The 27,287-nt window shown below is 46.8% G+C and overlaps 1 protein-coding gene across 1 annotated transcript in view; it reads left to right on the forward strand.

Moving 5' to 3' along the window:
• Positions 1-17,482, forward strand: part of LOC126281902 (protein C19orf12 homolog) — a 36,131-nt gene extending 18,649 nt beyond the window's left edge. The window contains exon 2 of the mRNA XM_049981225.1: positions 16,709-17,482. Within this exon, the coding sequence (XP_049837182.1) occupies positions 16,709-16,986 (278 nt within the window). The 3' untranslated portion in view covers positions 16,987-17,482. The remainder of the gene's footprint in view (positions 1-16,708) is intronic.
• The last annotated feature ends 9,805 nt before the right edge of the window (positions 17,483-27,287 follow it).

Below are 27,287 nucleotides of genomic sequence, written 5' to 3' on the forward strand. Positions count from 1 at the left end.
CGACAATGCCGAATAACGGCCAAGAACACGGTTGACCATCTAGTCGGCACACACCACTGAGTACTCAATGTTCATTGTCTGCTTAACAATGCATGCGATCTCAGTCCATCCCAGTCCCAGCTTTCCTGAACCATGCAGATGTGATTAGTCTTGTGACACGATCTTACTCCTGTAATCCTCCCAGCCACGAATCTCTACTAATGTACTACACCAACGCCCTGTAGCCTACAGTCAATCTCCCCGAGGTCTGTCACCCCTCCCAGTCCACACCTCCATGTCATCATGCACCATATGGTCTCGGTGGCTCCAGCTCTTTCGTGTTGCAGTTGTGTCCTGTGCACCTGCTGCCTCTCCCTCCTATCCCACACCCTTGCTGACTCCCTCTGAGCTACTGGCTGCCCCTCCCCAACTCTTCCTCCCACTTCCCACAATGTGTACACACACTAATTCATTAAATGACTCGTCTGAAAGATAGCAAATTTTGTGTTCATTTTTGTATCCCTACAGCTTGACACGTGTACTACCTTTACTCCTAAGTTATTTATTACATATAGCACATTGTGTGATTTAACATTATGGTGAACTAACAAACATACATCTGATAACAAATTATGAGTAAGTTTACCAATATGTGAGATGTAACAGCAGCTTGTAACATGACTTAATTTGTCTTCTCAGTGTTACAGAAATTATTGATAAAAATTTCACAAAATCTGTTTCAGTAATTACAACAGAGTTTTAACTTATGGGATGCATCAAGGGTCTGATAGGCTATGATGTGTTAAAATGTTGTTGTGATCAGTCTCTATTCTGTTTAGTCAATGGAATGCTAATTCTGAGGTCTGACTTCAGCAGACAAAACCTCAGGCTAGGCAAAAGTTTATCAGAGCTCTGGGTACCAAATGGTTTACAAAATCTTAACATCCATTGATGTAGATAAGATTTACAGGTGCATTATGGATAGCATTTCTCTTACTCACGAAATCTCCACATGTCACATATAGTTTGCAAGAGCTCCTGGAGGTTATGTTAATAATATGCCTTGTTACAGTGTATAGTGGCTACATCTGTGATAACTATAGTTTTTGAAAGGTATAGTTTGCCAATACCTCAGCTGCCTTTTACATAAACTTTTGAATAGTGCTCTACTATTGCTTGTTGGATATTACTTTGTCAGTAACACTTCAAAAACTTTAAAATACAGCTCAGAACAACCTGCTTATATTGCATTCTAGGTTGAGACACGTGGAAATGATCCAGACCTGTATCACTCATCTTGCCAAATTAAAGGCTATTTTCCTAGTACACTAGCCAACCTGGGTGTGGCTTCTAGGCAGTTATTCGCACTTGGTTACATAATTAGTAAGCTGATTTTCCATCACCATTTCCGAAGTACAATACATACACACCCCACTCCCAGGGGGCTCGCCACTCTTTGGCGGGTTCATGCTTAGCTACCACAGGGTCCCAGCCTTTGCAGCATTTTTTCCCTCCTGTGCTGTATGTCTATCCTCTTGCTTTTCTTTTCCCCCTCACTTGGGGAACATGTCTGGGATGTTAATTAGAATGTTCTGAATTGTCTGTCACTGATGTAAGAACAGTCTCACCTTGGTTTTTCGCTCCCTTGTTCTTGTTTTGTTTCCCTCCTCCTCTTGTTCCTTTGCTCTGGTGTTTGTGGTTCCTCCTCCTCCTCCTCCTCCTCCTCCTTCTTCTTCTTCTTCCTCCTCCTCCTCCTCCTCCTCCTCCCTGTGTGCTCCTGAAGGCTGGCCCACATGTCTGACACGTAACAGGTGACTGAGTGATTGAGTAATGCGTAATTCCCAGATCAGGTCGACAGGTCGGGTTCGCATGTACCCCCCTGGTACAGGTGAGGCCAAGGGAGGGGTGATTGCCTGAGCCGCAACCTTCCCAAATTGCTGATTAGTCCTGTCAGGTGTTCAGGAGGTGTGACGTTAGGTGTGAGCAATCGTCTAAGGCGGGTGCCACCCCTCTGACAGGCGCACCCCCCCTCCCCCCCCTACGCCGCCCCCCCCCCCCCCTCCCCAGTTGAAAGAAGTGGACCAACAGAGATGCTGGCAATTGTGGAGGGTTTTGTTGCAATGAGCCAATCATCAATGTCACAATCTTTGTTTATTGAGCATAAATGAAATGAGGTTCCCAGTTACAGCACAGTTCGTTGTGGTTTCATGTACTGAAGACAGTTCTTTGCTATGGTAAATTGGTTTATTATTCAGAAAGGTGTTGATGCAATTGCTGGCCCTGTGAAATCCTGCTCTTATTTATGCAATGGCACTTTGCTTTTGGAGACTACTTCTGATTCGCAAGCACAACAACTGCTGGCTGCCTCGCTTCTCCACAGCTACCATGCTTAATGGTCTAACCAAGGCAGAGTTCCAAAATTTTACCTCTCTGATCTCGGTGTCATTGTCATCCCTTGTGTAATGAAGAACATAGATTACTCCTTAGTGCCCACCCGCTCTCTTTTTCACACCTTTGATACAGTGGTGCTTCTGCCCAAGATCAAAGCAGGCTATGAAATTATCACAGTCCGGCTATACATTCCAAACCCAATGTGCTGCTACCAGTGTCATCGTTTCAACCACACTACATCATCTTGTCGACATCCGGCCAAATGTAACCTGTGGTAGAGATGAACATGCAGGCGATTATCCACTGCCTCCTCCCCACTACATCAACTGTAATGGCGGCAGTGCTGCCTCTTCTCGGGATTGCCCCGTATATCTTCACAACCGGGCCGTCAGAGACATCCGGGTAAAGGAAAAAGTGCCTTATCCAGTCGTTCGCAAGTTACTGGTCAGTTGCAAACCCTGTGTTCTCCCTTCTAGCACCTATAGTTCTGTTCGTGTTACCCCTCGCTCCATGAAGGACGTGGCCATGCAGACATGCGACCTCAAATTTAGCTCCGAGGTTGTGAAATCGCGTAGTGTCAAGGTAGCATCGCCATCCTCCTGTCCGACTGTGCAGCAGACTGTCAGCCTCTCACTTCAAGGGGTAAAGCCACTAGTTACACAATCAGTAGGCCGGAAAGGACAGGAGTAGTACTCCCATGTAGACTTCCTCTTTCCCTCCTGCCAAACAACACCAGAGTCTTTATTTTACCCGGAAGGGCTCGAAGAAGACTGTCAAAGGCAAACTGTCTCCTCCTTTGCAAAGTCGAAGATCCTCTTTGATGGTGTTGCCACGTGGTACCTAAGCCTGGCCGGCCTCCTTACTGCCGGTGCACACTGCCAACAGTTTTTCAGCATTGGACTCCATGGACCGACTGCACAAGCAAGCCGAGGCTTCTGTGGACCCCATGGAGCAGGACCCTCCTGTTTTGTGCCCTGTAGTAGCGACTCTAAACTGGCTGTCACTCAGCAGCCACCGAGTTGACACCCCTACCTCTCTTCCTCATCGTGACTGTTCTCCAATTGAACGTTCGCGGCCTGAAGTCCCACAAAGGGGATTTACGGCTGTTTCTAACATCACAGCATCACCTTGTACTCTGCCGTTAGGAAACGAAATTATGCCCTCACGACCACTTTGAGCTTTCACATTATTTACAGATTTGTTTTGGCCTTCCCCCTGACATTGGCATTCCATCTCGTGGGGGACCGTCAAGCTGCTTATACGGGATGACATTCATAGTCAACCCATTTTCCTGACTATCCATCTTAAAGCTGTTGCAGTTTGCCTTTTCCTTCCCCACCTGACTTTTTCCCTCTGTACCATTTGTGTCCCTCCATCATTTGATGTCACCAGGGCAGACTTCCTTCAGCTTATTGGACAGCTACATCCCCCATTTTCGCTACTCGGTGACTTTAATGTGCGTCATCCCCATTGGAGTTCTCACAGGTCCTGTCAGAGAAGTACCCTTTTGGCTGACCTTCTTAATCAACTTAACCTCTTCTGCCTTAAGACTGGAACACCCACTTTCCTTTGACTCCTCATACACCTATTCCCATTTGGACCTATCCTTCTGCACTGCCCAGCTTGCCCTTCGTCTTGAGAGGTCCATTCTTTGTGACATCTACTTGAGTAACCATTTCCCATGTGTTATCCATTTGCAGCATGCCTAAATGGCAGCTTTACTCCTGGGAGAACAATGTTTCCCCAGTTGTGATGACCAGCTGGAAAGTCTCACAAATGTTATCCTTACTGCTGCAGGACGTTCCATTCATTCTTCGCACTTCTTCTTTACCACATCATGTCCCAGTCCCTTGGTGGACTGAGGCATGCCTCGACGCAATTCATGCACCGAGACATGCTCTGTGTTTTTAATAGCAATCTGCTTTCATTATAAAGAGATGTGTGCTAAGTGTCATCGCGTTCTTCGGGATAGCAAAAGAGCTAGCTGGATTTCATTCGCTAGTTCTTTTAACAGTTCCACCCCTTCCTCTGACGGCTATCGGGGACCAATATCCATTCCACAGTTTCCCCTGCCTGTGAGTCTGGAGGTAAGAATAGGCCCGAGGTATTCCTGCCTGTCGTAAGATGCGACTAAAAGGAATCTCGCACCTTTTGGCCTTTATGTGAAGATGTCCTGTAGGGTTTGACCTCCATTCTTCAAAATTTTTCCGAAGGGAGAATACAGTATCATTTTGCTCGCCGACGATGATAATTGACTTATTTACTTGGTTGCACCTGATATCCAGCACAGTAGCCAGTCCGTTGTGGTGGGGCTGTCATGTACTCTGTTGGTTGTAGCCCCCTGACCACACAGGGATCGCTCTGCTGATGCCTGTGCAGTTGGCTCCCCAGGTATGTCAAGGAGTAGATGCCCATCCCCCTGGGACAACGGGACTCCCAACAATGGCCTTCCTGCCAGGAGGCATTTTCTGCAGCTGGGTAGCGCCCGTGTGGAGGGCTCCTGGTCGTAGTGGGTGGCATCGAGGCTGATCAATGGAGCGTAGTTGGTCATCTCTTGCTGGTGGTCAACCACCAGCAGTCTAAGAGGTAGAGGTCTACCTTCAGTGCTAAGAAATACGACCCCAAATCGTTCACATCCCTGGCCACACCATGGGAGGAATGTCAGGCTAAGGATGGCAGCGAAGTTTATTCGCCCCGGTACCTCGTATATACAAGAGTTGATGGGAATCTTTCATGTCCATGGAGCCTCAGGTTTTTATGGAGCATTTAGAGGACAAGTTTGAGGAGGTGGAGGGTCCAAAATGTGGTCAGGGTCAGCCTTGATAAAAATGGCATCGTCTGCCCAGTCATGAGCGGGGAGATGCTTCATCTTGGCCTTCGAGGGTGACACATTACCCGAGAAGGTCAGGGTGATGGTCTTCTGCTGTGATGTGAAGCCATATATCCCTCCCCCAATGTTGTGCTTCAAAGTGCTGGAAGTTCGGCTATATGTCTTTCCGCTGTACTTTGTGTCACCTGTCACGATTATGGACAATCCTCGCATCCCAATACTACATGTGCCTCCCTTCCCATATCTGTGTCAACTGCGCAGAGCAACATTTGCCTTGTGTTATTCTTCATGCTTTCTCAGCGATCTGTTGACATCTTGGATATTCAGGAATCCAGCCGGATATTCGTGCCGTTCTCGCAGAATATTTCAACAGCGTGCGTCGCTGTTTTCTTCAGGTGCTACGTGAGACTGGTCCTTGCGTCGATCGAGTTTGCGACTGGAGGGGTCCATTGAAGCTGAGTCTTGCGTTCGCGGGCCACAGAGGGAACATGTGACTCGGTGCGGACCGAAGACGAAATGCTCTTCCAGGCATAAATACTGGACTCGATTGACCCAAGGACCAGTCTCAGGTAGCACCTGAAGAAGACAGCAAGGCATGCTGTTGAAATATCTTGTGAGAATGACGCGAATACCCGGCTGGATTCCCGAATATCAAAGATATCACCATTTGCCTTGCTCACCATACTGCAGGATTCTCCAGAAAGAAAGGAAAATAATGGAATACAAGATCCTGGACCGACTAACCTACACTGAGGCAAGGAGAAAGTATGAGAGGCTACATCCTGTGTGTATGGTGTCAACTTTCACCACTGCTAAGAAAACAGTTCTACCATCTTCCGTTCCACCACATACAGTTGGCTCTGAGCCGCAAAACTCCACTTGCCCCCCTGATGGTGGGAGGCACTTCCCTCCCTGTTGCCCTGCACCACTTACTTTGGAAGCAACAACCCCCTCCCCCCCCCCCCTTCCTTCAACCATTGAGAAAGTCACTCCCCATTTCTCAGCCGGAGAAGCGTATGTCTTCTTCAGCTCCTCTTGCTAGGAAGGGGTCCCTTGGGGTCACTCCCTTCCCAGGTTCCTACCTGTGGTAATGCTGACATACACCAGTAGTTTAAGCAAACAGAGGTAGCTGGTTGTAGGGCTACACAGTACTCCTCAGTCCCTGAGACTGAATCACTTACGCCCTTACAGCTGGACAAACCTAAGGAGCAGTGAGAAAAACCGAAAAAGACCCCTAAGAACGAAGGCACTGTAGTGGCACCCACACCAGTGCTCCCTACAAGCTCTGCATCTGAGCATGAAGTGGCAATTCTGGCGTCTATTGAGGACCTAGATCTCATTAGGCCCCCAGACACAATGGATGTTAATCGCACAGGTACTCATTCGGTGGCAGCAGGTGACCCTGAGGCATAGACTGCCTTATTGAGTGTTTTATGCCATCCCAGTCACACAATCACGTCATCCTCCACTGGAATTGTGGCGGTTTTTTCCCCCACCTGGCTGAGCTAAGGTAACACCTACTTTCTGAATTGTCCTCCAGGAAACCTAGTTCCCTGCAATGCGGATCCCTGCCCTTCATGGCTACAGGAGATATCACAGGATCCATAGAAAATATAATAGTGTCAGGTGGAGTTTGCATCTATGTCCTGAACTCGGTATCCAGTGAATTTATGTCCCTTGAGGCTGTGGCTGTCACTATACGGACGATGCAGGAAATAACTTTCTGCAAAGTATATCTCCCTCTAGATGGTGCAGTACCACAGAACATATCGACTGCACTGACTGATCAACTCCCTAAACCTTTCTACTTTAGGGAGATTTTAACGACCATAACCCCTTGTGGGGTCGCACTGTAATTACTGGCCGAGGTAGAGATGTTGAAACTTTACTGTCCCACCTCGATCTCTGCTCTTAAATACAGGTGCCCCCACACATTTCAGTGTGGCAACTAGCACATATTTGGCCATTGATCTCTCGGTCTGTAGTCCTGGCCTTCTCCCATCTATCCACTGGAGAGCTCGTGACATCCTGTGTGGTAGTGACCATTTCCCCATCTTCCTGTCACTATCCCAGCATCTTGCCCACATACACCTACCCAGATGGGCTTTAAAACAGGGAGACTGGGTAGGCTTCATCTTTGTCGACATAGTTGAATGTTGCCCACATGGTGCCATTGATGTTGTGGTTGAGTAGGTTCTACGACGATTGTTTCTGCGGCAGAAAACATGATCCCTCACTCTTTAGGGTGCCCCTGGCAAAAGATAGTCCCTTGATGGTCGTCTGAAGTTACTGAGGCAATTAAAGATTGTCGGCGATCTCTACAGTAACATAAGCGGCACCCTTCTCTGGAGCAGCTAATAACCTTTAAGCGGCTCCATGCCCGCATTTGCCAGCTATAAAACAATGGGAATGGGAGTGTTGGGACACGTACGTGTCAACCATTGGATGCCATACGTCATCTTTCAAAGCCTGGACAAAGATCAGATGTCTTTTTGTGTTCTAAACCCGAACAGGTGTCTCCGTCATTCACGTGAATGACGTGTTATGTACCAATGCAAATGTGATTGCTGAGCACTTTGACTGAGCCTCTGCATCGAAGAATTACCCCCAGCCTTTCACACTCTCTAATGGCATATGGATAGGAAAGTCCCTTTGTTCACTCCACTCCACAGTGAACCCTATAATGCCCCATCTACAAAACGGGAGCTCCTCGGTGCCCTAGCACATTGCCCTGGCAATCATATTGCCCTGACACAGCTCCTGAGCCAGATCGCACCCACATTCAGATGATTAAACATCTTTTGTCTGACTGCAAGTGACATCTCCTCATCATCTTCAATCGGACCTGGTGTGATAGCGTCTTTCCATCACAATGGTGGGAAAGCACAATCATTCCAGTGCTCAAACCTGGTAAGAACCCGCTTGACCCCCCAGGGGGCTCAAGGTCCTTTCATGAGTGTGTGTGTGTGTGTGTGTGTGTGTGGGGGGGGGGGGGGGGGGGGGGCAAGCACGTGGCCCCGAGCTATTGCAGCCTTCCTTATTTCCTGGGCTGCATTTCCTTTTCCTTCCCATCCGTTCCTGTCCTTCCTCCTTCCCCTCCGCCCTCTGCTCTCCCTCTCTTGGTGTCCTTGTTTATGTTGGCCCCACTATCCACCTGGTTATGTTGGCTTTGCAATTTGGTTTTGTTGCATACTTAGCTCATCCTTTTGGCATTCTCTGGTTCCCCTCTGGGGTTTGACCTCCATTACTAAATTTCTATCCTGTAGTGTGAGCCATTTGGGGAAGAACACCTTACCTAGTGTCTCCAGCATGTGCCCTCCTAGTTTCTTCCATCTTTTCCTTCCATCTTTTCCTTCACGTTGTTGTCTGATGCTAGGGTACATAGCCAGTATGGTAGCCAACTCGTGTGGTGGGGCCGCTATGTACCCTTTTGGTTGAGCCCCCCTGAAAACACAGGGTCACACTTCTGATACCTGAGCTGTTACATCCTCATGTAAGCCTAGGAGTGGTTGCTAGTCATCCTGGAGCATCGAAACTCATGGCAGTGGCTACCATGGCAGACGGCCCTTGCTGTGGCTGGATGGCACCGTTGGGGAGAGACCCTGATCAGAGTGGGTGCTATCAGGGCGGAATCTATGCAAATGAAATGCATACAGGTCCAGAACTGTGGCTCTTCTTCTACAGCCGTCTCTTTGAATGGAAATTATTCTTTTTGTGCTGCTTCTTCTGCCCCTTCGGCCTTCCCTTCCATGGCTACCTCCTGGGAGGAGTGTTAAGCTCGTTGGCCAGGGGCAAAACCTTTCCCCTGCTACCCGGTTTGCACCAGGACTGATGGGGATACTTTTGCCAATACCACACCTTTATTTTTTGTGGAACATATTGAAGACAAATTTGGCAAAGTGGACTGTCTCAGCAAGATACTGTCGGGTTCGTTGTTGATCAAAACTGCTTCAGCTGCCCAGTCTGCTGCCCTTTGTGCCTGCGACCATCTTGGCGGAATTCCTGTCTCTTCGAATATGGTTCAATGTGTAATTTTTCACATAGACCTCATCCTTCAAACTGATGAGGAACTTGAGGACAATCTAGAATGGCGGGGTGTTCACATTGTTCGACGTGTTCAGAAGGGCCCGAAGGACAATCGCATTGATACTGGTGCCTTTTTATTGGCCTTTAAAGGGGATGCGCTCCCTCAGAAGGTAAAGATTATGGTTTATCGATGTGACATGAAGCAGTACATTCCACCATCTATGAGGTGTTTTAAGTGCTTGCGTTTTGGACCCATTTCTTCCCACTGTTAGCAGACCTCTCTCTGTGGTGACTGGCCCCTTTTCTTTGAGCGGAGTTCCTGTGTTCCCCCTCTTCTGTGTGTTAATATTCATGGCAATCATAATGTTCCCTTGATTGCCCGGCTTATGTGAAGGAAAGGAAGATACAAGAGTATACGCACATCTTCATCCTATGTCAGTGACTTGTAGCTGTGCTTTAGTTACATCTTCACCCCTTCCTTACCCCAGTCCCGAACCCATCTCCTCCCCCCTTCCCCTGCAGTTCCCACACCCACTCCTGTGGGAGCTGCTCCCCCTCCCCAGTCAGAGAAGTGTAACATTTCTTCGGTGTCTTCTGGTCAAGGACGCCCCTCTCGGGACCCCCCTTCCCAACACCTTCCAGGCCAAAGGTCTGCTGCCACATGACGACAATCTGTGGGTCCCCAGGTCACCTGTTCCCTTTCTGTTACAGATCTTGCTTCAGCTGGCTCCTTTCTGCAGCACAGCCCTCCTCGATCTCAAACGGAAAAGAAGAAGAAACATAAGTTCCAGGACAAGGAGTGTCTGGTGTCACCAGAGGTCCCATCCCCACCTTAGCAACCTGACTCTGACCTGCTGTCCATGGACGCCCCTCCCCCCCTCCATTCACGGTGATGGCTGGTGACCTGGCAGCATGGCTGGCTTTAGCCTATTCACCCCCTATTTGAATCGTCGTCCTGTGGTTATCCACTGGAATTGTAATGGATATTATCATCACCTTTCAGAGCTGAAATCCCTTATTTCGTTTTACTTGGCAGCTTGTGTGGTTCTACAGGAATCTTATTTTACTGATTACCCTCTGTGGGTTCTGTGCTTCTTCTCGAAATCGGGTGGGCCTCTGTTGGCATATGAACGTTGCTAGCACATGGATTCCTCTTCAAACTACGTTGGAAGCAGTTGCTGTTAGGGTCCTCCTGGACTCTGGGGTCACAGTTTGCAATCTTTATCTCCCTCCTGACAGGACTCGTAAACCTGCTGCTTTAACTGCCCTTCTTCAGCAACGTCCTCCTCCCTTCCTCCTCCTCGGGGATTTTAATGCTCATCATCCATTCTGGGGCAGTGCATTTCCATCTACTTGGGCTCTTCTCATAGACCAGTTTCATGCAGTCCACAACTTGTGCCTTCTTAATGATGGCTTCCCCACCCATTTCAGTACTGGTTATGGTACCTTTTCTGCCATTGATCTTTCTCTTTATTCTCCCTCCATCCGACCTTCATTACACTGGTCGCCATACGACGACCTTTGCGATGTTGACCACTTCCCGTTGATTCTCTCATTCCCATTAGACTCCCTGAGCAACAGGTTACCTCGTTAGTCTTTCCAATATGCCGATTGGCCTCTATATACTGCACAGGTCGTTTTTTCTCTCTCTTTGTCTGCTTGTATTGATGTCCTATGTGACATGTCTGAAGCGGTTGTTCGTGCTGCTAGCCTTGCTTTCCCATACTCATCAGGACCATATCGCCGCCGCCGGCAAGTCCCGTGGTGGAGTCTGGCCATTGCCGTTGCCATCCGTGATTGCTGTTGAGCTTTCCTACACATTAAGAGGCACCCATCCGCTGTCAGTCTAGTTACCTTTAAACGCCTTTGCGCCAAAGCCTGTTTCTTACTCAAACGGAGCAAATGGGTGCATTGGGAACACTTTGTTTCTTCCCTCGGTTCTACTGTCCCTATGTCACGGGTATGGGATACTCTTTGCTCTCTCCAAAGTTGCCATCAGCGGTTTACCCTCCCTGGCCTTGCCCTCCCAGATGGCCTTTGCACGGACCCGTTGATTCTCACAGAACATCTTGTGATCCATTTTGCAGCAGCATCAACCTCCTATCCAGCTGCTTTCCTTCACCAGATACAGTGGGCCAAAGCTTCCGCCTTATGTTTTACTCTTGTCAGTCAGAATCTTAAAACGTACCTTTTACTGAATGGGAACTTCTTTTCACACTTTCTTCTGCTCATGATACAGCACCTGGCCCAGACTCCATTCATAACCAATTGCTTCAACATCTCAGTGCTCCTCAACGACAACATCCTATCTGGTTGCTTCACCATATTTGGCTCCAGGGTGACTTTCCTTCTCAATGTAGGGATAGCATCGTGGTTCCCGTCCTCAAGCATGTTTGTTGAAAGCTATCGGCCAATTAGTCTGACAAACATTCTTTTCAAGTTACTTGAATGGATGGTAGCCTGTCGGCTCATTTGGGTCCTCGACTCTCATCTATTGTCCCCTTACCATTATGGCTTTTGAGAGGGACGGTCTCCGATTGATCTGGTACTTCACTTGGAATCCACAGTTCGGCAGGCTTTTTCCAGCGTCGCCATTTGGTTGCAGTATTTTTTGACCTTTACAAGACTTATGACACGGCTTGGCGCCATATTATCTTCCTTACACTTCATGAGTGGGATGTTTGGGGCCACTCCAGATTTTTATGTGCCAGTTCCTGTTCCACCGGTTGTTCAGGGTTCTGGTTGGTACTGTTTTTAGTTCTCCATGGGCCCAGGAGAATGGCGTATACAGGGTTCCTTATTGAGTGTACTTTTCCTCATTGCACAACGAGTACCTGTGGTTGCACAGTTTCATTTCCTGGATTTTCTGTTCAACAACAAGCTCACTTGGCTGCCTCATATCAGACTTCTGAAGATAGGATGTTTCCGTAAACTCGATGTCCTTCACTTCCTTGCCCACACCTCTTGGGGTGCGGATCATTCCACTCTTCTCCGCCTTTATCGTGCTTCAGTGCTGACTCACTTGGACTATGGTTGTCAAGTTTATGGGTTGGCTGCTCTTTCCACACTGCGCGTCCTGGATCCGATCCGCGATCGTGGTATCCGTTTGATCACCGGTGCTGTGATTCCCCCCCCCCCCCCCCCCCCCTCTCTCTGTTTGGCAGTCCCATCTTCTGGTGTTTCTTATGCAATCACTGTCCATTCCTCTCCCACTCATCCTTCCTGTTCTATCCTGTTCCCAGACAAAGGACGTCGCCCACCTGGTTCCCACCCTCCGGCGGGTTTACTGGTTGGGCTCCGCCTTGCGTCTCTTAGCCATGATTTTCAGCTTCCTTCTTTGTCGTGTCTCCCACATTCCCTCCCAACAACCCCTCTTGGTTAGTTCCACAGGCCCGGATTCAGATGGATCTCCTTTATCCGAAAGATTCTGTTCCCCTGATGGTGTTCCATTGTTTTTCTGCCAAATTTTATGGGAGTTTCAGGATGGTGGTGTTTTTCACGTCGATGGCTGTAAATCTGCTGATCTGCCTTCACGTCCTCTGTTGGCATGGAAAATCATCTCGTGCCAACTTCATGTGGGGTGCTTATTGTAGAATTGATAGCAATTTCCCAGGCCCTTACCTTTATTAAACAGTCCCAACTCAATCCCATTTTGTTATGTACAGACTCGATGAGTGGCCTTCAGGCTATTGATCGGTGTTTTTTCCCGCCACCCCTTGGTCTCGGCCATCCATGACCATCTCGCTGATCTTCACCGTGCTGCTTGTTCCGTTAACTTCCTTTGGGTTCCTGGCCATTGGGTATCCCAGGTATTGAGCTTGCTGATCATTGGCTGGGGGAGCAGTCACTTACCCCCCACCCCCTTTCTCTGTAACCCCTCCTGCAGCGGATTTACAGCTTCACATCAAATCACACTTCGCACAATCATGGGCCAACTCTTGGGAAGATACCTCCCTGTCTAATAAACTTAATGCGATTAAAGTGACACCGGTCCCATGACGTCCTTCCTTCCACCTTTCCTGAAAAGCCTCAACCACCCTGTGTCGTCTCCGCATCGGCCATACCAGGCTGATGCATGGTTTTCTTTTGTGCAATGAGCCAACCCCACTTTGTGGTTGTGGAGCCTTCCAGTCAGTAGCCTACATTTTGGTGGAATGCCCCCTTCTTTGGCTTTGCGTACTAAGTACAGACTTCCCCACAATTTACGTTTAATGTTTGCTGAAGATTCCTGGATGGTCGAACTGGTTCTCAGTTTCCTCTGTAAAAGTGGTTTTTATTCTCAGTTTTAAGGTTTTTAATCTCACTCTGGTGTTGGGTCAGGGTGGTGAGGGTTGGGGGTGTCTCCCACTGTAAGCTGTGTTTGGAGATTCCCGACTCACCTCTCTTGCTAAGATCCTCTTTTCTTTGCCTTTCTCTGTTTTTATCACTTTTTAGAATTGGTTAGTCTCCTTTTCCCATTCGCACTTTTACATTCTAGCGGTTGAATGCTTTTAAATAGCAGGTGGTCTTGCCTTGACTGCTTGAGAGGTGGGGTAATTCCTGCCTCTAGCATAGCCTTGGGGTTGCTCTCTTGCTGACTTCCCTCATTTTGTTTTTACCATTGACAACACGACTGCACTTTTACATTTTTTAGCCTTCTCCCTTTTATCGTTCAGACTTTTCTGAGATGTCAAACTGTCTGAATGGACCACATTTGAAACAAGGGACTGATGACCTTGCTGTTTTGTCCCTTCAATCCCAATCAACCAACTAACTCTCCTCTCTTCTTCCTTCCTTCTCTGTCAATAGTTGATAATTTTTATGGCCATTGTAGTTCCCTCGTATAGTGTGAGGTTGTATCAGTTTTAGTTATTCCCAGGTCGGAGGGACAGATGACCGCGTAGTTTGGTCCCTTTTCCAGTCCAACCAAGCAATCAATCCTCCCATGTGCCATACCTGGCATCCTGCTGTATGCAGTTCCTCCATGTCCTACGTGTCCTCAATGGTGCTTCTGGGGTGCCAATGGAACCACCCTCCTCCATTTATACTGATCCCTTGTTTGTTCGAAACTCAACTTGGGTGCTTCGTTTATGCGATTGCATGCCCATCCCTCTTACGCCGTCTCAACACTAGCCACCATTGTGACATACTTTTGGACATAGATGCCTCTTACACTAGCACGGTTCAGTCTTTTCTGAACTACCACTGTCCCACTGCCGCGTTGGCAGGTATGTATGCCGTTTGTGTGCCATGCGTGGCCACCCCTCCTATACCACCTCCTGTGATGATTCCTTTGATCGTCAGTATGGGGTGCGTCCCTCTTCTGTATTACCTCCTGGAGTCCGCTTTTAGCACTTCACACTACCTGCAACTTTCCCATTGGGCCTTGTGAAGTGGCATATATTAACTTTGGCCTTCATTCCCTTCCTAAGGTTGCTACTCCAGCCTTGGTCTTTTGCCTTCAGTTTCACGACCTTCGCATGGAACTTCGTGATAGCACCTTTTGTATACACTAATGGCTCTCGGACTGACCATGGGGTCGGGTATGCCTCCGCCGTTGGCATCCGTGTTTTTTGATATTGGCTTCCAGCACACTGCCCAGTATTTATCAGGTCACGGAGTACGTCTGGCAACACAGCCTTTTCAATTGCCCTCTGCTCAGATTCACTCGGTGCCCTTCGAAGTCTGTGTGCACTGTACACTGCCCATCCCATAGTGCAGCGAGTCGAGTAAAACTGTCACTTGTTCACTCTTGGTGACACCAGTGCGATGTTTCTGTGGGTTCCTGGTCTGCCAGGAAACAAGACTGCTGCCAAGGCTCCAGTCCTTGCCCCCCTCAGCCTGCGAGTACCTACATTCCATTAGATGATCTCTGTGTTGCCATCTGTGAGGTGGTAGTGTCACTTTGGCATTGCCAATGGTCCTCCCTTCACAGGAATAAGCTCCAGCTTATTAAATCTCTTCCAGTAGCTTGGACTAAGTCCTCTCGGCCCACCCGCCAGGAGGATGTTATTGTAACTAGGCTGCCAATTGGACACTGCCTTTTTAGCCATTGTCATTTTCCAAGTGGCACTATCCCACCACTTTGTACACATGGCACAGAAGTTTTAACTGTCCACCACTTTCTGATGGATACCCATTTTTTAACCGTTGACGTTCCCACTTGGGTTCGCCGTCTGAGTTATTGGCCGATTTAGCAAATTGATGCACAGCCTGTCGACCATGTTTTACTTTTTATTCGCCAAAGCAATATGGCGAGGGCCATTTAATTTTTAGTTTTGGAACTCTGTAAAATGTTTTTTCAGCCCTTTTTCCATGTGCACATTTTTAACTGTTTTCTATTATGTCAATTGAAACTGACGTATAGTCGTTTTTAACTCCTTTCTGTGTCCATGTTCTATAGTTTTGACTTGGCCTCATATGACCCCAGTTGTTTTTTGCACCCTAAAGCAAAACAAAACCAAAACCACAGTATGTAGACGTTAAAAATATAAAAGCACACTTAACAAAGTTTGTGATTCACAGACAGTGGCAAGCACACCTCTTATCTGATGCAGTAACTGAAGCTCATAGTGATAAGAGTGGCATCCAGTTCCAGAATTTAAAAAAGAAAAAAATCCATGATAGCACTTGGGTACTTTCCCCACCACTGATGTAGCATACATTTAACAAGACTAAGAAGCTCGCTAGCTTTCAGATGAATCATTTTCAGAGCTGTAGAATACTACCACCCCCACCTCTCTCTCTCTCTCTCTCTCTCTCTCTCTCTCTCTCTCTCTCTCTCTCTCTCTCTCGCCTGTACTAAACTGAGACTGTGTACTGGTCTGCTGTACCTAAGGCAAAGATTGGCCTTAGGTGCAGCCAGTCAGTCTGTGATACATCAACAGCAACAACCAAATAAATTATTGTATGTATCTGCCATATTGTTCCCAAATGCTTAAAAAGCAATATATTTGCTGCATTATATTCGGTAAAAGATATTCATTTAAGTTAGTTTGTTTCATAATGCAACAGAAACACACAGGATAGCACAAAAGTGTAGCTGCTGGGTAATGATGGGCTTCACCTGGAACATTACTACAAATAATTAAATTGTACATTTGATGAACTTACGGCTCGTTGCAGTATTTTTCTCATTGTTATAAACAAAACTTGTGCTATATTATGCAAAAATAATGTGTTCTTTGGAATTGTTGTATAATGTCAGAAAATATTTGCATAGTTATTGTTTTTGTTTTTTGTTGTTGGTGAATTGATTTATAAATTAGTTCATGATTTAACTGGAACTCTTCAGTTGATTTTTTTCTAAATTCCCTGTGACAGAAAATTTATGTTTAGCACAGTTTACCTGAACTGCTGGGTGAATATATGAAAGGGCAGAATTGCTTTCTGTTGCTTTCAGCTTGCTGTAACAAGATTCTGTGATCTTGATAGTAGATTGTTAGCATTTAGTGTTTTCTTGGTAGAAAAGGAAGGAAATAAACTGCGTATTTTTGTTTCCAGGTGGCACATTTGGTGGAATCACAGCATATTGTATGAGTAAGAACAATTTCAAGCCTGTCCCAAAAATATTGATGGAAGATCTTACGGTTCGTCAGAAGGAAGAATTGGTTAGATCTGTTCGGGCTGTTATTAATGACATTAGAGCAGAAGATGCAGCTATGCTTGCATCATTGATTCTCGCTGATAGAGCTCTGTCCGTAACTGTACTGCAGTTGGTAACAAATTTTCTGAGAACTGAGATAGGTGCAGAAGTAACTGGTCCAAGCTATCTTCAGTAGTATTGTTTTATTTTTAAAATCAAATGGTAATGTTTTCATTTTTCTGTGTATTATATAAAACAGTTACTAAATTAGGTTTTTATCTATCTGTATCACACATGGGCATTTATATTTTGAGAATACAATAATTGTCTACTTTCCTTCAGAAAAATAATGGACTGAGCATTTTTACAAAAGGCACAACACAGGAATTTGGTTGTGTTCATCTATCTCTTAAATAATATAGAAATTCTGTTTTGTATGGCTTTAACATGTATAAAAGTGTATTATTTTCATAGAATTTTATTCTTATGTGATGAGTGTTAAACAGATCAATATGTGATATGGACTGTGATAAGTTTGACAAATGTTACTGTAAAATTGATTTTCAGCATTAGCTAGGAAAATGAGCTAGTGTGATAGTTTTTATACTTGATGTAATATGTAATCTAGTGCTGAAATATGAGAGTAATATTGTCAGTGCCATGTAAATAAATGAATCAAATTCAGGGATCAATTTGTCAGTATTTAAAAACTCTGCTGAACATTCACTTCAGAGAATTTTATTCTATGAACCCACTTTTTACCTACTATTATTAATTTGTATCTTTGGGAAGGGGGAGAGAGGAGAAAGAGAGATCATCTGTTTTATTAAAATACATACAATTCTGGTATGTGATACAATGAACACTATGCACCTGGAGGATCAAAGTCAACAATCGTGAGAGTTCTCAATCAGTTGTTTGCATTTTCTGTGGGTCATATTCGTGACAACTCGCCATGATGATGAAAGTGTCTGTAAGTTCAAAAATAAACCATATTATCTCTGAAAACACGGCTGCATGCTTTCATAACAGAATTTTCTTTTATCATAATATGTAACATAATGTGATAAATGTTACCCAAGCGTATGCATACCATCGGCTCAGAAATTCATCTATACAATAGGATGAGTTGTCAAGTCAGAAATGATTTGGATCTATATTTAAAACTATAATTATTTGCCGAAACCTTTAATTCATGAGAGATGTGGTCAAATATTTTTATGGTGGCACATTTCACTCACTTCTATGCAAGGGTAAAGTTAACTGCAGGATGGTAGAGGCATACTTTTGTTCATAGCATTATATTTATAAATTTTACCATTATTTTCAAATTATACCTGTTCCTTCACCTAATATTTTCAACAGTTACTTACCCAAAGGCCAAGGATCAACAAAGATAACCTTACAGCATGTTTCTGTGCAATGAACACTTTGCATCTGTTGAGTGAAATTGTCTTGAAAATTTTTCTGTAGGTCAGTGGTAGTCAACCTGGTCCTTGCTGCCCACTACTGGTTGTTCCAGCTTTCATGGTGGGTGGGAGGTGGTAATAGGTTTTAAAACATTTTCATAATTTTTCCCAAAATTGCAGTTTCAGAAAATATTGTATTATTCCCCTTGGATGAGTGCAGTTGACGTTTTGTAAGTGAAGCTAAATAGCATCGTAGTGTGATTGTAGACAAAAGGGCCTCATCCCAGAACAGCTTGGACATCTTGCATCACACACCCCACCTGTAACAGAGAAGCAGAACTGGTACCCCCCCCCCCCCAAAAAAAAAAAAAAAAAAAATCCAATCCACTATGTACTAGAGGCATGAGCATATGATACATGACGTGGGCTTTTCTGTTTCTCAGGTACTGGTCAGTACTAGAGCTGTGCTTGAGCATAACTGGAACTGAACAAGCAGTTGACTGAGTGACGTGGCACACTGGCTCACATTTGGAAGGGCAGTGATTCAAATCCAGATTTAGGTTTCCCATGATATCCCTAAATTGCTCCAGGCAAATGCCGGAATGACTCCTTTGAAAGGGCACGGCCGATTGCGTTCCTCATTCTTTAAAAACAGTAAGAGCTTGTCCTCTATCTCTAATGGCCTCAATGTTGATGGGACATTGAACCCTAATCTTCCTTCCATCTTTCAAACATTTTATGTTACAGCTTGAGAAATCTCTGGGTTCAGTTGAACTCTGGCTCACTGCAAGATTTAGTAACCGTGACTTCTGTTGGTACTGTCTTCAAAATGTCTTAAGTTATCAATATATTACGGATTTTAATCATAATAAATTACCATTAGACATGCTCTACAGTATCTTATGTAGGGCATATCATAGGTAAACACAGACATTAATAAATAAGTAAATAACTAAATATAACATTGTAATACATACAGTGTAGTGTGGGGTATTTTAGAAAGACCTTTGTTATCTTTACATACAAAATTTCCTTCATTGTTTGTATATGCCATCCATAAATGCTGTATCAGAGTTTGTACAGTAAATATATTAAAAAACAGGAGTTTGTAGTGGTAAGATTTATCATTTCCAACTCTGTTTCACAAAACTGACACATTTCAAATAGAGCTACAGCTTTTTCAGGAGTCAATTTTTAGTTTCCTGGAATCACTTGCCCTTGTGCTGTGTCAGTAAAATGCCATGGATTGTTTGAGCAGTACTTGGTATTGTATCTAGCTCTGTGGTGATTGGGAAAGCTCGAACTTGTTCAAATGTGAGCATTGTTTGCACAGCCCTAGGTCAGTAGGCAGTAGGGGCAGGCTAAACTGTGAGTTTGACATCAGTGGTTTCTGTGAATGCTATTTTATGGTAACTGTGACTTTTAGTTGCAACTTGTCAGTTTTAAATAACAGTTCACAAATTAACTAATTGTGTCCCTCTACACCCCACAAATGTCCCCCCTGCGGGTTTGGGGGTTAGAATAGGCCCGCGGTATTCCTGCCTGTCGTAAGAGGCGACTAAAAGGGTCCCTCCCCCTCAAGGGGGTAGTTAGCGCCTGAGTCCGGAGACGGACGGTTTCACGACCTCTATTTGCGTTCGTTTTGGTTTTTCACTTCTTCTGGTTTCTTCCTTCCTTTGGTTGGTTCCTTTCTTTGTTGTTCTCCATCTCACTGTCTTACTTACTCTTCTCTTTGCCTTCTTCTCTTTGCCTTCTTCTCTTTGCCTTCTTCTCTTTGCCTTCTTCTCTTTGCCTTCTTCTCTTTGCCTTCTTCTCTTTGCCTTCTTCTCTTTGCCTTCTTCTCTTTGCCTTCTTCTCTTTGCCTTCTTCTCTTTGCCTTCTTCTCTTTGCCTTCTTCTCTTTGCCTTCTTCTCTTTGCCTTCTTCTCTTTGCCTTCTTCTCTTTGCCTTCTTCTCTTTGCCTTCTTCTCTTTGCCTCCTTCTCTTTGCCTCCTTCTCTTTGCCTCCTTCTCTTTGCCTCCTTCTCTTTGCCTCCTTCTCTTTGCCTCCTTCTCTTTGCCTCCTTCTCTTTGCCTCCTTCTCTTTGCCTCCTTCTCTTTGCCTCCTTCTCTTTGCCTCCTTCTCTTTGCCTCCTTCTCTTTGCCTCCTTCTCTTTGCCTCCTTCTCTTTGCCTCCTTCTCTTTGCCTCCTTCTCTTTGCCTCCTTCTCTTTGCCTCCTTCTCTTTGCCTCCTTCCCTTTGCCTCCTTCTCTTTGCCTCCTTCCCTTTGCCTCCTTCCCTTTGCCTCCTTCCCTTTGCCTCCTTCCCTTTCTCTGGTCTACGCTTCGGCATTTGAGACAGTCTGTCCTTTCTTTCCCTCTCTCCTTTCTTTTTCCTCTTCTTCCTTCCTCCCTGTGCGTGCCTGAAGGCTAACCCACGCGTAGCCGGTGACGGGGTAACGCGTAATTCCCCGCCCTGGGTAGACAAGTAAGGCACGCACGTACCCCCTGGTAAAGGCCAGGCCCAGGGAGGGGTGATTGCCTGAGCTGACATCTTCCAACCATGCCGATTGGTCCCTCCGTCCGTTTCTCGGGAGGTGTGACCTGAGGTGTGAACAATCACCTAAGGCGGGAGTGCCCTCTGAGAGGGTCCTCACAAGGAAGGAGCATGCCATCGGAGACGCTGGCAATCATGGGGGATTCCTCCGCAATGGAATTCTCTTCTTCTTCTTCTCTCTCAACTTCTGCTCACAGACGGAAACTTGACCAGCCACCAGTGACAAAAGTACTACCGCCTGCCCAACAGTTCCTCGTAGTTTCTCTATCTGAGGACGGAAAGGATTTTTCCTCTGTCAACCCTTTCGTTATCCAGAAGGGCGTAGATGCCATAGCCGGATCTGTCAAGTCTTGTACCAGGTTGCGTAATGGTACCTTGTTATTAGAAACTGAGCGCCTTTCAGGCACAAAAACTGCTTCGGGCCACATTCCTGTACACGTTCACTATCCGGGTGGAGGCTCACCGCACTTTGAATTCGTCTCGTGGTGTGGTATATACTAGATCACTCGACGGATTGACTGACGAGGAGATTGTCTTTCCTCTCTGAGCAGGGCGTGGCAGCTGTCCATAGGGTCATGAAAAAGGTCAACAATGACCTTGTACCAACCCGGACACTTTTCTTGACCTTTGATAGTGTTCAGCTGCCGTCGCGCATCAAAGCGGGCTACAACGTTATTTCTGTTCGCCCCTGTTCCGACACCTATGCGCTGCTACCAGTGTCAGCGTTTTAATCACACTCGCCAGTCTTGTTCCAATGCGGCTACATGTGTGACTTGCGGCAGTGATGCCCATGAGGGTGACTGTCCACCTCCGTCTCCTCGTTGTGTGAACTGTCACGGTGACCATGCAACGTCCTCCCGCGACTGTTCCATCTACAAGGAAGAATGCTGTATCCAAGAAATTCGGGTCAAAGAGAGAGTCTCCACCTCGGCTGCTCGCAAGCTATTCGCTAGTAGGAAGCCCACATTGCTCCCAGCGGGGAAGTACAGTACTGTCCTCGGACTACCAGGGAGGTGGCGACGCAGACATGCGATCTGACCTTCAGCACTTCGGTTGTCCGTTCAGCCAGTGCTAAGATCGCCCGGTCGATGTCTCCTCTTCCTCCCGTCGCCCCTCTGACACAAGCACCTTTATCAGCTTCTGCCAGGACGAAGACACAGAAGTCAGATGCACGGGCCTTCAAGAAGGAACCGTCTCGTGCAGACCTTCTACATACCTCGAACCCTCAGCCATCGACCAATCCTTCCACAAAACGACCTTCCAAGAAGGCTCATAGGAAGCACAGTTTTCCTTCCCCACCACGGCGCATTTCTCCTGCGCCACCCAGCGGTTGCCGCCCCAGGCCGTCATCCGTTTCGCCTGGCCGCACCGCTGGTAGCCGAACATCTGGCCATTCACCAGCGGAGGAAGCTCCCCCTCCCGGCCATCTTCACAAGATGGCCGATGAACCTATAGAACAAATGGACGATGACTGTCCGCCTCCTGCTAGTGGCGGCAGTGCTCCCTCGAAGCCGGGCCCTCAGTGTGGCCTTCGAGATGACCCCTTCTTGCATATTCTTCTCACAATGGCACTTATTCACTGGAATATTCGCTCCAACCGAGAGGACTTGAAATTGCTGCTCCGCTTGCACCGTCCGCTCATCGTAGCCCTCCAGGAAACGAAGCTACGCCCATGCGATCAAATTGCCTTGGCACACTACACCTCTGTGCGTTTTGACTTAGCCCTGTGGCCGGTATTCCGGTTCATGGAGGGGTTATGTTGCTGGTCCGGGATGATATCTACTATGATCCCATCACATTGCACACCGGCCTGCAGGCGGTTGCCGTCCGCATTACTCTCCCCAATTTTACATTTTACATCTGTAGCGTTTACACTCCATCGTCGTCTGCCGTTACCAGGGCAGACATGCTGCAAATTATTGCTCAGCTCCCTGCACCATTTTTGTTAACTGAAGACTTCAATGCTCACCATCCTCTTTGGGGCTCTCCAGCTTCCTGTCCGAGGGGCTCCCTGTTAGCAGATGTTTTCAACCAGCTCAATCTTGTCTGCCTCAATACTGGCGCCCCTACTTTCCTTTCAGACACCTTTCACACCTATTCCCATTTAGACCTCTCTGTATGTACTACCCAACTTGCATGCCGGTTTGAGTGGTATGCGCTTTCTGATACATATTCGAGCGACCACTTCCCGTGTGTTATCCATCTCCTGCATCAAACCCCTCTCTGTGCTCAACTGGTTGGAACATCTACAAAGCAGACTGGGGGCTCTTCTCTTCCAGGGCGACCTTTCAGGATCAAACCTTCACAAGCTGCGATAGTCAGGCCGCACACCTCACGGAAGTCATTCTCACTGCTGCTGAATATTCCATCCCTCACACTACTTTTTCTCCACGCCGCGTACCGGTCCCCGGGGTGGACCGCAGCATGTAGAGGCCTTACGTGCTCGTCGACGTGCTTTCCGCACCTTTAAATGCCACCCTACAGTGGCGAATTGTATCAATTATAAATGATTACGTGCGCAGTGTCGTATTTTTAAAAAAAGCCAGCTGGGCTGCTTTCTCAAGCACCTTCAACAGTTTTACTCCTTCTGTTGTCTGGGGTAGCCTGCGCCGGCTATCTGGCACTAAGGTCCACTCACCAGTTTCTGGCTTGTGGCCCCTGAGGATGTCTCCAATGCCTTCGGCCGATTTTTCGCAGAGGTTTCGAGCTCTACTCATTACCCCCCTGCCTTCCTCCTCCGAAATCAGGCAGAGGAGGCTCGGCCACCTAATTTCCACTCCTCGAATTGTGAAAACTACAATGCCCCATTCACCATGTGGGAACTCGAAAATGCACTTGCCCAGTCACGGTCCTCCGCTCCGGGGCCTGATTCTATTCATATTCAGATGCTGAAGAACCTTTCTCCTGCCGGTAAAGGTTTCCTCCTTCGTACTTACAATCGCATCTGGATTGAGGGACATGTTCCCGCATGCTGGCGTGATCTATTGTTGTACAGATTCCTAAGCCGGGGAAGGACAAGCACTTGCCTTCCAGTTATCCACCCATCTCGCTTACCAGCTGTGTCTGTAAGGTGATGGAGCGAATGGTTAACTCTCGTTTGGTTTGGCTGCTCGAATCTCAACGCCTACTTACCAATGTACAATGTGGATTTCGTAGGCGCCGCTCTGCTGTTGACCATCTGGTTACCTTGTCGACCTTCATTATGAATAACTTCTTCCGGAAGCGCCCGACCGCAGCTGTGTTCTTTGATTTGGAGAAGGCTTACGACGCCTGTTGGAGGTCGGGCATTCTCCGCACCATGCATACATGGGGCTTTTGTGGTCGCCTCCCTCTTTTTATTCGTTCCTTTTTAATGGATCGACAGTTCAGGGTACGTGTGGGTTCTGTCCTGTCGGACACCTTTCGCCAAGAGAATGGGGTGTCACAGGGCTCCGTTTTGAGCGTCGCTCTCTTCGCCATAGCGATCAATCCAATAATGGATTGCCTCCCAGATGATGTATCAGGCTCCCTTTTCGTGGACGATTTTACGATCTATTGCCGCACGCAGCGTACATTTTTCCTGGAGCGCTGTCTTCAGCGTTCTCTTGACCGTCTTTACTCCTGGAGTGTCGCCAACGGCTTCAGTTTTTCTGCCGAGAAGACGGTCTGTAATAACTTCTGGCGCTACAAAGAGTTTCTCCCACCGTCCTTACGACTCGGTCCCGTTGCTCTCCCATTCTTGGAGACAACAAAATTTTTAGGTCTTACATTTGACAGGAAACTTAGTTGGTCTCCACATGTGTCATATTTGGCTGCCCGGGTTACCCGTTCTCTAAATGTCCTCCGTGTTCTCAGTGGCACGTCGTGGGGAGCGGATCGAACCATCCTACTTCACCTATATCGGTCGATCGTCCGCTCCAAGCTGTATTATGGGTGCTTTGTATACTCCTCTGCACGGCCGTCCATCTTACGCCGCCTCAACTCCGTACAACATCGAGGTTTACAGCTTGTGATCGGAGCGTTTTATACTAGTCCCGTTGAGTCTTCATGCTGAAGCCGGTGAATTGCCACTCACCTACCGGCGCGATATACTGCTTTGTCGTTACGCCTGTCGGCTACTGTCAATGCCCGACCACCCATCGTATCGTTCCTTTTTTGACGACTCTCTCGACCGTCAATACGGGTTGTATGTCTCTGCCCTGCTACCCTCTGGAGTTCGCTTTCGTCGCCTCCTTCAACACCTTGATTTTTCACTCCCTGCAACCTTTAGAGTGTGTGAGAGCCACACGCCACCTTGGCTCCAGACTCAGGTTCGCGTTCACCTTGACCTCTGCTTGCTCCCAAAGGAGGTAACCCCTGGTTCGGTATACCACTCCCGTTTTGTCAAACTTCGTTTGAAGTTCATTAATATGACCTTCATTTATACAGATGGCTCTAAGACCAATGACGGGGTCGGATGTTCTTTTATTGTCGGGGCACAAAGTTTCAAATACTGGCTACATGGCCATTGTTCGGTCTTCACAGCTGAGCTCTTTGTCCTCTACGAGGCTGTTCTTTACGTCTGCCGCCACCGACATTTTGCTTATGTCATCTGCTCCGATTCTCTGAGTGCCATCCAGAGCCTCAGTGATCCGCATCCGGTTCACCCTTTCGTGCACCGGATCCAACGCTCTCTTCAGCAGCTGGTGGACAACGGGTCTCCAGTTAGCTTTATGTGGGTTCCTGGCCACGTCGGTATCCCTGGGAACGAAGCTGCAGATGCCGCGGCCAAGGCTGCGATCCTCTAGCCTCGGATGGCTTCTTGTTGTGTCCCTTCATCAGATTGTAGCACGGTCATTTGTGGGCGCATTTTATCGCTGTGGCATGCCGATTGGGCTGCACTTAGGGACAACAAGCATCGGGCCTTGAAACCTATTCCCGCAGCTTGGACGTCCTCCTCACGTCCTTCTCCGTGGGAGGAGGTCGTTTTGGCCTGGCTACGAATTGGACACTGCCAGCTCAGCCATCGCCATCTGCTGACGGCAGCGCCGGCGCCGTTCTGTCCATGTGGGCAATTGCTTTCCAGATTTTACTACGCTGTGTCTTGATCTTCGCCTGCCATGTACTCGGGATGCCATTTTAGCGGATGACCCAGGAGCTGCTGCTCGCGTTCTTCGTTTTATCAACTTGACACACGTGTCTAAGGACGTTTGATTATGCTGTAGTTTTTTAATCTTTTGCCTGTTAATGTCTTTTATAGTGTTGTCCCTTTTAGTTGCTGTTTTAACCTTGTGCCTTGCGGTACCTTCCTAAATTAGTCAGGGCGCTAATTACCATTGTAGTTGTGCACCCTAAAACCACAAAAAAAAGAAAATACCCCACAAATGTGAAAATCAGATTTCTGCGACTTCTCACCATAGCTGTTACAACATGATAAGTTGGAAGCTGCAACTAACAGCTGCTGGAAGTACATATACTAACGGGTATTTTTGGCTGGGTGTGAGCTGTGCCAGTGTAGTGGAAATAATAGGTTCGTGCTCATAAAGTGTGCAGACTGATCATTTCAGTAGTGTGACATTGAAGTCATTATGATTTGTAAGAGATGATAAATAAATGTGAAATAGAGTGCGAATAAATAATGAAAGTTCCATTCTCACCTTGTTAAACCTGTCCTGTACGCCTCAAATTTCAAATTACCCTTATAGACTTTGTTACATGTTTTAAGGTTGATGATATGCAAATGTAAATAGTGGGAAGTGCAAATCTTCTAGTTAAATGTTGCATCAGGAATATTTTAAGTGCAGTGCTTGAAGATTGGCACAGAATATACCTGTTTTTTTTGCATTGTTGGGGAGGGAAAAATCTGTAAGTTACATAGTGGACACCACCTCGGATTTTTTACAGTTTGCAAATTGTGAAGTTACTTAAAATGAATGGTTAAATTGGTTGGTCTAGGGGTAGTGTCTTTGATTAGTAATCACAATGCCTTGGGTTCCAGGTTTGGAGCTTGCGAATGATTAAATTTTGAATAAAAATCACCACCAGTGTTAACTGAAGACATCTGCCATAAGAAGTCACCCTTGATCTGCCACTGGCCTTATCAAAGAGAGTGGAGGAGCAGACAGGGGTTCATGGCAGTCTCCTGATCTTGGGAAAGGAAGCTAGAAGAAGACACCAATGATCAAAGATATGGGGATGCAGAAGGCAATGGGAACTACTGCATTAAAGACACACAATGTGTATCTGCAGAACATGTGGCCTTTCTTTGAAAACTGTCATGTTTCTCTCTCCACTGGCAAAAGATTCTAGACTAGCTCTCCATTCAGACCTCCAGGAGGGGACTGCCAAGTGGAAATTGACCATGAGAAAAAGATAGCATAACCGGCGAAAGAATAATGTTCTGATAGTTTCGTTATGTGATGTCAGAAGTTTGAACTTCATAAGGAAGCTAAAAATCTGAAAATGTTAATGCTAATGTTCAACACTGGAGGATCAGTGAAGTAAAAAGGAAAAAGAAAAAGACAAGGATTTCTGGTCAGCAAGCATAGGGTAATATCGACAGCAGTGGAAAATAGTATAATGGGAATAGATTTGTTA

This window comes from Schistocerca gregaria, chromosome 7 (assembly GCF_023897955.1).
Source record: "Schistocerca gregaria isolate iqSchGreg1 chromosome 7, iqSchGreg1.2, whole genome shotgun sequence".
Lineage (NCBI taxonomy): Eukaryota > Metazoa > Arthropoda > Insecta > Orthoptera > Acrididae > Schistocerca > Schistocerca gregaria.